This window comes from Protopterus annectens, chromosome 9.part0, assembly GCF_019279795.1.
Source record: "Protopterus annectens isolate FY-2018-M chromosome 9.part0, PAN1.0, whole genome shotgun sequence".
In the NCBI taxonomy this organism is placed as follows: Eukaryota; Metazoa; Chordata; order Ceratodontiformes; family Protopteridae; genus Protopterus; species Protopterus annectens.
Genome location: NC_056743.1, coordinates 210,947,641 through 210,959,175, shown reverse-complemented (window position 1 = coordinate 210,959,175; position 11,535 = coordinate 210,947,641). Strand labels below are relative to the sequence as shown.

The following is an 11,535-nucleotide window of genomic DNA, read 5'->3' as shown; positions in this document are numbered from 1 at the left end:
ATGTAGCCAATATCTAATGCCAATGACGAGATTTTGGATGCTGGAGCACACCATACTTCTGCTGAAACTCCTGACATCTCTTTCAAGCACTACAATCATTGCTCTCAAGAGGTGCATGTCTACCTATATACAAGAGTAACCTCCTGAAGAAGAGCACCATCACTTTAGGAGCAAAGAGCTCACCAGGTTCGTAATGCTTTTTTTTTTCTTTATTTTTTGCAGCAAGCTTTGGCTGCTGCCTTTCTCCCAGTATGGGTGAGCTGCCATCATCATGCACTCACTGTTGTCCTATACAACACCTTTCCAGTACTAATGCCACTAATTGAAAATTACCAATTACTTGGTTGGAGTAATGGTTTTGTCCTTCTATTCCATTTGGCTACTTGGAATCAGCAATATCACTTAAGGAAACAAGCTGCATTGTCGAAGTTTGTCTTTGTCACCCCTTTCAGTCTAGTCAGCTGTTGAACCAGCCAGTAATTTGTTGCTATTGTAGAGGATTGTACATCACAGGTATGTTCTTTGAGAACTGTAGCTAAGACAGCAAGTCCTAGTTGCATGTGTACTCCATGTACTTCATGCATGGACTGTTTCTTGTACAGGTCAGAATAACAAGGCTTGCTTGGCAGTTACATGGCATTTGAGAATTGCTTAATGTTCTCATACATGTTTCCTTAATTGTATCATTCCTATGCAATTATACTCCACATGCAGTGATTTTCAGAAATATTTTTTTCACTAGTTTAACCTTCTTGGAGCTGTGGTTTGCTGAATTCAGCAGTTCGGTGACTAGTCATACATCTGCTCTGAAGATGTAAAATATACTCTGAAGGCCAAAATGTAAATTGTGATAATGTCGCTGGAATTTGTTGGGGAAAAAATGTCAAGCTGAGGATTAAGTGGTAACATTCACAAAACAACAAAAAATATATATTTAAACTATGTAAAACTTAGTTATATTTTTAGAAGAAATTTTGTAATTTACCTCATCTTCATCCCAGAAGAACAAATCCCAGTCACACACATTTCTAGCTCTTGCTCGCTTCCACAGCTCCAAGAATACAGTGGCTGCAAATGAAAAGAAACATTGTTGTCATGCAAAAATGCTGAACTTTCCTTTGAATAATTAGTGGTGTAGAGCAATAGTTAAGGAAATACATTTGGCAAACATATAAAAGACATTTGGCACAGTGGAAATGGAGCATAAAGAAATTAATTTCTCTCTCTTATTATGTTTCATTAAATCATGGCTCTTATCAGTTTCACAAAACAATCTAAAAAATGGATGATTCCTAAGTAATGTTCTAAACGACTGAAAGTCCACTAACTTAGAAAGCTACATTCAGTGAAGTAAGTACATGTATATAGCTCTAGTGATTTGTCATGTTTGACAATAAAACTTCTGATTTTTTTTATTTGTATGTTCCATCTTCATGACTATTAAGAAAATATGGTTATGTAAGGGTACACATCATAGGTTATGTTCCATCAGTAGGATCAATACTGCAGTACTTTGCAAAATTAATGTTACAGTCATAGGCACATCAGCAGTTCAGCTGCACTTACAGAGTAGGCAGACATTCCTGGCTTGGATACAAAGTGACTTCCCCATGTCATAACCATCAAAGGAAGTCCAGTTGTAAAGGTGTACCCAACACAAATCATCTTGATTTTGTTAGTAGTAGTTCATCGTCACCATCAATGTTCATTTAGTCTTGTTAATGAATCATAGAGGGAAGGAGAGACTAGCAAATAATGAAATCCCCAACAGGCCAAAGGAAGGAAACAATAGAAGTAAAAGGAGGCTCTCCTTTTCACTATACCTGTAGATATCCACACACACACACACACACACACACACACACACACACACACACACACACACACACACACACACACACACACAACACACAGAAATTTCCTACCCTACAGTAAAATAAGAATGTCAATCAATTATGATAAAGGGTAAGTGCTCCTAATAAGGTATGAGTGAATCCACAATGCAATAATAAACTGAAAAATTGGGGCAGAAGATGGTCTACTACTGCAGAAATTACCCTGTTTACATATACAGTAAAAATGAGTACCTTCACTAAACATTAATGTATCTATCATAAGAATTATGATGATGATGTAGTCCCTTCATAAAACTACTGGGTAAGTAGCAAGCAGAGTGGAACCCTAACCACATATTTGGGTCTCTCTCTCTCTCTCTTATATATATATATATATATATTTATTTATATATATTTATTTATTTATTTATTTATTTATATACACATACACACACACACACACATATATATATATATATATATATATATATAGATATACATATATATATATATATATATACATATATACATATATATATATATATATATATATATATATATACATACACACACACACATGCGTATGTATGTGTCTGTATAACTATATGTACACATTCCCTTTGTAAACAGGCCTAAACCAAGCATCAGAGTATCATGTCATTAAAAGCATGCTTGTCTAACTTTATTAAGTAATTTCAGCTTAAGAAGTTTGCCCATCTTCCTCAGGGAAGGCACACAACTGGCTAATAAATATACATTAGTATAAAAAAATATTTTTTTTTACTCAGAACCTTAACAAGAGTTTAGTCCAGGTACTATAAACAGAAGTCACATAATTAGAAACAGAACAGAATTTCTTTTTCTGACTTGTCCAAAATAAATTACTGTAGCATGTCTGTTCTCAGTTAACTGGATAACAGAGATGACTTGTCTTAGATGCTTGTGTTTCAGTTTTCAAATGCTCTGCAAATAACTCTTCTGCCTAACTGGCCTATCAAGACTACAGAGACATGAAACCAAATGCTGCCACCTTCCAATAAGTTTATTGAAACATTCTAGTGCCTCAAATTATAACACAATCAAATTGAAGAAACCCGGAAATGGGAGACGTGCCAGAGCAGGGAAAAGAATGTCATGTGGTTAAGTCCCACAAAACAAATGTAGGGGGAATACTAGTACACTAGGTCAGACAAAACAGAGAAAAAAAATATTTCCCAGCTACACATGTCATAACTCAAACTGTTGAGATGTTCACAGAATGTTCCATCTCTGCCTCATGTTTTTCCTCTATTTTCATAAGATTTGTAATTTTCTGATAAATCATTGATGACTGAAGGTTCTATATAATGACAGACACTTGAGTTTCAGACTTCATATCCTCCAGAAAATGCATATCAATGCAGAAGCTATTATTCTAGAAATTATCTAAGTTTTTAAGAGCAATATTTAAAAATTATTCCTGATTTTGGGCCTTTGTTCCCCAATTACTGTTTGGCATTGTCCAGAATTCCTGTGCTTAGATGTTGAACAGTATGGCACCCACATTTTCCTTTCAGGGAAATTCAACCCCAGCAAATATAAAGCTGATTTAAAATAACAATGTATTCAAGCAGTAACACACACCATCAATGTGTCTGCTAGTTAATACTAATGTTTGGCATGTGACAGACTTAAAACAACATGGTGCACTATGAGACACTATCTGACAATAACAGTAATAATAACCTTTTGAAGTTTAAACTGTTTAAAAAAGGACTTCATATTTTTAACTTGTGTTTCCGAGAGACAGACAGAGAGAAAGTGATTGAGATGAAGAACGGCCTGCCAATCTTCTATCCGCTTCTTGCCTAGTAAACTCTATGCAAGGTGGCAGCTGTTCAGTCACTACTGGAGTCAGATGTGACTCAACAGAATCAGAAGGAAGGTGAACTATCTTCCAGCAACTTTTAGGTAAATCAACCAAAATAAAGCTAGGAAGTTAGCTGATGAGAATACAGCTCTAAGCCACATTTTTCTGAGGGTTCAGAAAGAAGCCCTGTACTCGCACTAACGGCAGAATTAAAATGGAACTGTTTCTACAATGCAGTAGTTTGCAAGTCAGAGACACATTACATACAATAAGCAAATATCTCACAATAAGCCAATTTGCATTTCTCTGAATTGCCATTAACTGCCGCTAGCACTTTCCTGTGGTAGTTAACACTGGCAGCCCATGCATCTCGGTGACACAGGCCCTCCCTCATTCACTTTTGTACAAACGTGGCACATACCTCTTTACCCATCCCAGAGTTATTAGGTTTACAATGTCTCTTCATATGTATTTGGCCCTGCCCTCATAAATCACAGATTCTTACAGTGAAGCCAATAACAACAGATATGAAAGTTTCATTTTCTTTGGTGTTCATGGACTGCATATTGATGCTGTTGCTCTACGAACTTTTTTAACCGAGTCCTGATAATAATTCCCTGGCTTCTTTAACTGTTCCTCCCAGGTTTGTACTGAAGCCTCTCCCCATTGTCTTGCAGGACTTATGGACCATTGTAAACATTGGATCATGTCATGCATTGCAGCTCTTTTCTTATTATTTAGCAAAAAAATGTGGACTAATGCATTAGTTAGTGCATCGGGTTAATGCTCCTACTTTCTATGTAATAAGTGCAAGGTTTGAAACCATTTTCCCCCTTTCAATTTACATTTTTTTAAACAACACAACTAAAATTTCCAAATACCTGTGGTATGTAGTAATTGTGCAGAGGGTTGATATCCTCTGTCTAAAGTGGGATGATGCAAGGTTTTAATTTTTCAGTGCCATTAAGGCACAATATGAATAATATCCCTGGTATATATTTATGCACCATAACTTCTTTTATGCTGCAAAATTAATTTAAGAGCCTTTATGATGGCCTACATAATGTATTCTTGTCTTCTCATGTTCTCCCATGACCCACATCTTAAGTACTGTAAAAGCACACTCTAAAGAGACTAATCCCTACTGTCTAGTGTTCATCTCTCAACCCACTTCATCTTTCTTTTTATTTCCCCCCAGACTACCCTTAAGGAATGTTATGCAGAGCTTTCCTTATTGTACAGTGTTTCCCCAACTCTAAGGGCCATTAAGACAAGACGTTTAAACTGCTTCTTGGTGTCTAATGTCCCTCCCAACCCTTAAGTGCTGTTAAGACAGTGATGTACAGAAAGTTAACTCTACTGGCTCCTTTGACCCCAAAATGCAGCTAAGGCAGTGATGTACAATTGTTATCTCTGGTGTCTAATGTTCCTCTCTAACCCTTAAATGCCATTAAAGCAACAAAGTAGAGAGTAATCTCTAGTAGCAAGTGTTCCTCTCCAACCCTTAAATGCCATTAAGGCAATAATGTACAGTGAGATATCCCTGGTGGCTAATATTCTCCCTAACCTTTAATGCCATTAAGTCAATGATATGTAGGAATAACTGTATACATCATCAATGAAACAATGTACAGAGGAGTTATCACTGGTGGCTAGTGCAAGCCTCATGTTGCTGGAGTTGTCTAGGGGAGTGTTGAAGTACAGCAGCCCCCACAACCAATACACATACATACACACACACACACACACACACACACACACACACACACACAGAGCCCCCAACCTGATCACATTCACAGACACAGTTACTCATTCACACACACACACACATACACACACACGTGTGCACATACAAAAGATACACATATACATGTGCAAGCCAAACCTGTCCTCAACTAATTCAACTACTACAACATCCCAGACAGGATCACACACACACACACATTCACAAATGCATCCTGACACATATGTGCACACACACACACACCCTCAAGGCTACCTGTCTGCTAAACGTACCAGCATTTACCTCTACAGCAATGGTGAGGCCATGTTCATTAACATGAGTGGCCAGGAGAAGCCATGTTACTTTATGCTTTGATTAGCATATGACTCTGTAGATTGCCTCATTAGCATTTATAAAGGCCAGAGAGACAGTCTAACATTGTGTTGCATATTATCATGCTAAAACACTGTGGGGCAAGGCTGTCTCTGAAATTGAAATTGTTTCTGTGAGGCGAACACCTCATGTATACCTCACAGTGGCATTTCAGAATCAGCCACTATGCATTACTCAGAAGCATAATACTGAAATTTTAATTTACTGCTGTCAAAGAACCCTAACGAGAAGTGTACTACTACTCCTAACACAACTGTACTGTGTTCAACTAATACAGTACTAATATGCATCATAAACATTCATTAACATTACAAAAATAGAGGCAGTGCTCCAGCTGTGGCTTGTTTTGATCAATCAAAAATGAGTATATGAAACAAAACAATGCCAGGCTTTGCATTTCCCTTTAATTTAACCAAATCATCTTATATTCCTCCTTCTGCAAGCAAACACACACATGCTGCAACCTGAGAAAGGCATGCACCAAATTCCCATATAACTGCAGGACACTTTTGCTTTTAAAGCTACTTCTATCAAATTGTTTCTAAACATTAAGATACTAGTGCCTTGGAGAAAAAAAGGAAGCTAACACCTGCTGTGCATGTGTTGTGAACATCTGTGTCTTAGTGTGGTGTGCCTTATGGACTTATATGTATAGGACAAGGTACATAAAAATATAACTATTGTGGTTCTGCAGAGAGAATGAAAAGTTATGTCACTGAAATCTGTTGTTAAATTTTATCATTTCCTTCACCAGCTGGCTTCATTCACTTTACAGATACCAGCACATAGATTCAAAGGCAAGACACACCATGATGCACTTCTGCTACAAAATTTGATGTGTTGCCTTATTCCTTAGTCAGTATACATATAACATCAACAATAACTGCACTTATGTGCCATAACAAATGACAGAGAGAACCTCATTGAAGAGAATACTGAAGAAAATATATGGGAAAACATGACACATGGAATCTTCCCAAATGAAATGTTCAGAAAACAAACAGCAAAATTTAACACAGAGACTCTTTATATAGGGAACATTCAGAAAATATGTAGAATACCATGACAAAGAATTGGGTTTATATCAGTCTGTCGAAACAGCTGAATATCGAATACCAGATGTTCGAACTATAAAGTTCGAACACTGGTAATCGCTAAGCCGTAGAACACCGAATTCTTTCCCAGGGAAATAATTCGGTGTGCCGTTTCTGTGGCTTCGCAAGTATCAGGACTGTGGTGGGAAGTTACAGGTCAGGTTCAGTTAAGTGTGCAATTTTGTGGATGTTAGGGTTAGGGCGCGGGTTAGGTGAGTTAGGGTTAGGGTGCGGGTGAGGTGGATCTGCGATAGTGAAAGACTTTAGGGTTAGGACAGGCTAGCTGAGTTACGGTTAGGGCATGGGTCAGGTGAGTGTGCGATAGTGACAGACTTTAGGGTTAAGGTAAGTGGACAGGTAGTAGTGTATGTACAGTTTAGTGTAGGGTTACATGTAGGTGTGTGTGTGTGTGTGTGTGTGTGTGTGTGTGGATTGATGTTGTTTTCGTGTGTTTGTGTTGCATGTGTGTTTCTTGGAACAGCGATTTTTTTTCCCTGGGGAAATATTGCTGTTCTAAGACTTTGATGTTTGTGCAGTTCGTGGTTTGAAGTTCGAATATATGGTGATCGAACTTCAGACGTTTCGATGAACTGATATAGACCCCAAAGAATCTTTATGTAGACAGTGTTTATACTTATGTGGTATAACATGATACAAATAAATCTTCACATAAAGACTGTTTACAAAATATGTGAGATAGCATGACAGAGAATCTTCACATAGGAAACATTCAGATATTTGGCATAACATAACAGAAAGAATCTTCATATGGAGTATGTTCAGAAAATATATGGTATAATATGATACAGAATCCACACAATGGTAATACTCAAAAAATAGTACTGGATACCTTTCATTATTAAGTATCTGAGAAAGTGCCTGGCTTTCTTAGCAGCTAATTATTATAATGGACAGACATACTAAGTTATGACCAATACCTAATCTGAAATAATACGTGTACCTAGGTAACTTACGTATGTGTTTTTTTATCTAATTGTTTTTATTAAAATTATAAATGAAAAACATAAAATTTCATAAATGAGAATTACATATACAGATAAAAGGCTAAAAGCAGTACCAAACAGACAAACAGAAAACTAACGTAACCAACTATTTAGAGGGTGTCTACAATTTAAAATAAAAACAAAATTATTTCACAATTTTATGTTTAGATCTAATTTAATATCCTTTTGTTTAGTAGTCTCTTGAGTTTCATGGAGGAATTAAGTGAACAATTTTGTCTAGTGGTTCTTTCTTTGATGGTTAGGATTTCCAGATGACAAGTCTCAGTTGCAATGTTATAAAACTCTCATTGTTGGACTAGTACTGCTTTTCCAGTTTCTTGTCATCACTTTTCTTGCAATTGTTAGAAGGGACCAATGACAGGAATACTCAACTTTAACACAATGGTGTTGCAGCGGTAGCATTGTTGCCTCACAGCAAGAGGTTCTCCCATTTGATTCTCGGCTTGGGTTGGGAGTGCCTTCGTTGTGGAGTCTGCATGTCCTCCCCGCAGTTGAGTGGGTATTTGAAAGACATCCTTTGAATGGGCGTGCCTTCGTTGAAGGTTGGAAGTCGGGCTTGCAGCTCGACACCATAAAAAACAACTGCCAATCATTAGCGGACCGGAGTTCCGCTGCGGCAACCCCTAACCGGGAAAAGCCAAAAGACAAACAACAACAACAACACATAAAGGAATTGGTGTATTAAACAAAATAAATTAATTATTTAAACAAAAATTATCATTAAAAAGAGCCTGTAAGAAAGAATTAACATTATTCCAGAAGGGTTTAATTATGTTGCATTTACATGTCATATGTTACCAATTAGCTCTAACATCCAAACTACATCTGCAACAGCCAACCTTTTTCCCAGACATCAGCTCTATTTAGTGTGGAGTAATAAAAGCTTTCTGCATAAATTTCTATGAAAATAACTTCCATCTTAATGACCTTGTGGTTTGAAAAGAGGATGTAATTATCTTTTTTTCTCAATTTCACTTGGAAAATGCTTATTTATAGTTATAAAATAATCTCAATAGTTATCTTTACAAAAGTCAGATTTCATTTTAATAATTTTATAAATTCTAAAAAAAAATCCTTCTCAGGAGGATTTTGATGGATTGATAGAATCAAAAAAATCTATACATTTTGGTATCTCCTTTTTGAATGAAACTTGTATCAAGAATAATCTTCTTTCTATAGCACATCTACAGTTTTGTAGATCTATCCACATTTCATTACTTAAGTTAAATTTACTTAATATACAATCAAGAGAATAACTTTTTTCCTTCTCCATTACTTGAAACCAATATATTAATTGCTTTTCCTTAAATGTATCCATTGAAAATGTGTTAAATTTAATATTATTATTTTGTGTGAATGCAATAGGAAAGATTAAGAAGATCCAGGCCTTGTATTCAGGTTCCCAATATACTATAGTTTTGAAGTTGGAAATTATCATTGTAATATTGATTAAATGTATGGTCTTTTAATAACAATAGAAAAGTATTATTAATTATTGTATTATAAAAATTGTAGTTTGACTTTTTCATAATTCTACATTCTGTATGTCTTTCCACTTGGCAGTATAGTTTTTTATTAGTCCACAAAATGACAGTTTTTGTAATAGCTCATGTGGAATATGATTTTAAATCTGGTAAACCTATTCCTCCATTGGACCAACTGCGTTGATGATGAACTAGTGCTAATCTAGGTTTGTTAAGATGCCAACAAAATTTAAGTATTACGTTATAAAAATCTCTTGTATGTTGCTTAGGGATAAGAAGTGCTACATATTGAATTATGTATAATATTTTAGGCAATATTGCCATTTTAATAATTGAAAATCTTTTTTATAATGTAAAGAAATATTCCAGTTAATATGTTTTTTAATGTTTTCTAAAGTTTTACAATAATTTATATTAATTATATACATTTAATGTTTTAGGCAAAGTTATTCCTAAATATTTTATTTTGTCATCACAAACTAAATATGTAGAATATTGTTGTGGTATGTTAATAGGATTAGAATTAATACATAAGATTTTTGTTTTATCTTCATTAAATGTAAGATCCAATTTAGACTGATTTTTTTTAATAGCCTTAAAAAGGGAATTAAGGGCGTTATTGTTATCTGTTAATGTTAATAGAATATAATCTGTAAATAAAAGTATTTTTGAGTTTAGGTTCTGCCCCAGCTGTACTCCTTTAATTTCTGGATTTAAAAAAATATAAAATCAAAACCCAGAGGTAACACCATGGCTGATGGCTGAAGCAACAAAAACTCTAATGAAAAAGTAGATGGCACTTTCACATTCTCCCACTGAATGCTGCTTCAGACAATAAAAATCAAGTCTAACTACCTTGCTTAAATACAATAAAAAATTACATGCTTGTGCTAATTAACTAATCAAGACATTTCAAGCGACATCTACAACACTAAGTACTCACATGCCTATGGTATAACTCATATAGATGTACAACACATCCCACAAAAATTAAAAACATGAGCAAATATTCCTTTACTGATTATGATAATAACGCAATAAAAGACAATATGTAAACATTAAAACTGTATCAAAATTTATAACAAGCAATAACGTTGATATGGTTTGGCAACTAAAAAAGGTTTAAGGGAAATCTTATCATTAAGCACATATCCCCTGTCTGCCTGAAACCTGATAACGCACTTCATCTCGGCTTGTTCTGTCAAGTACCTGGGGTTACATAGTCTAAGACTTCTATTCATTAACTCTAACACTAAAAATCTAAATTTATGAGAGAGATCATTGTTCAAAACACATTGTGCTAATGCGTTCATCTCATCCTCCTTATTTATCACATAAATATGTTCCCTAACTCTCTCATCCAGGGTCCTATTCATCTTGCCTACATAAAAACAAGCACTTTTGATACAAGTAGTGAGATATACTAAATCCCTTGACTTACAATCAGCATAATGATCAAATCTGTAAATTTTATGAGTTATAGGATGCTCAGAAATATTATCATTCAACATGTTGGTACAGTGATTACAATTCCTGCATGAGAAAGTACCTCTCCGATCCGACTGTATTCTGTTCTGATGGTCCCTTTCATAACATAGTAATCTCTTCAAAGACTTAGTATTTCTATATGAATATCTGGGACTGATTCCTATAATATCACTAAGTTTATCATCAGCTGTCAATATTTCCCCATTCTTAGTAATAATATCATGTATTTTTCTATTGTTGTTCGAATAGGGAATGACCATTCTAATACTTTGTCCATGACAGCCTTTGAGTCTATTCACAGGCCTAACTCGATTTGTCCCCCTATTAAAAAAGGTTTCCCTCTATCATGCCTATTAATAAGTTTATGTCACTTAAAGTGCTCTCTTTACCTTTATACCCCCTCTGTAAAAAATCTCTCTCCAACTCTTTCAAAGCTCCTTCACATAAATCATCTGGGGTAGTCAACCTAGAAACATACAGTTCCGGTCCCTGTATGATATTCCTATATATGGGTAGGGTGCAAACTTTCTCAATGTAACAAATGATTCTTTCTGCACTTTTTCCTAAACAATCAAGTCTCTATTCTATCTCCTTCCTTCTAAATGGTCACATCTAAAAAATCAATCTTATCATAAGATCTATTT

The 11,535-nt window shown here is 35.2% G+C and overlaps 1 protein-coding gene across 1 annotated transcript in view; it reads right to left on the bottom strand.

Moving 5' to 3' along the window:
* The window catches only part of ANO9 (anoctamin 9), a 567,237-nt gene that overhangs the window by 340,618 nt on the left and 215,084 nt on the right, over nucleotides 1-11,535 (bottom strand). Inside the window, exon 8 of the mRNA XM_044082760.1 lies at nucleotides 986-1,068. Coding sequence (XP_043938695.1) covers nucleotides 986-1,068 — 83 coding nt within the window. The remainder of the gene's footprint in view (nucleotides 1-985; nucleotides 1,069-11,535) is intronic.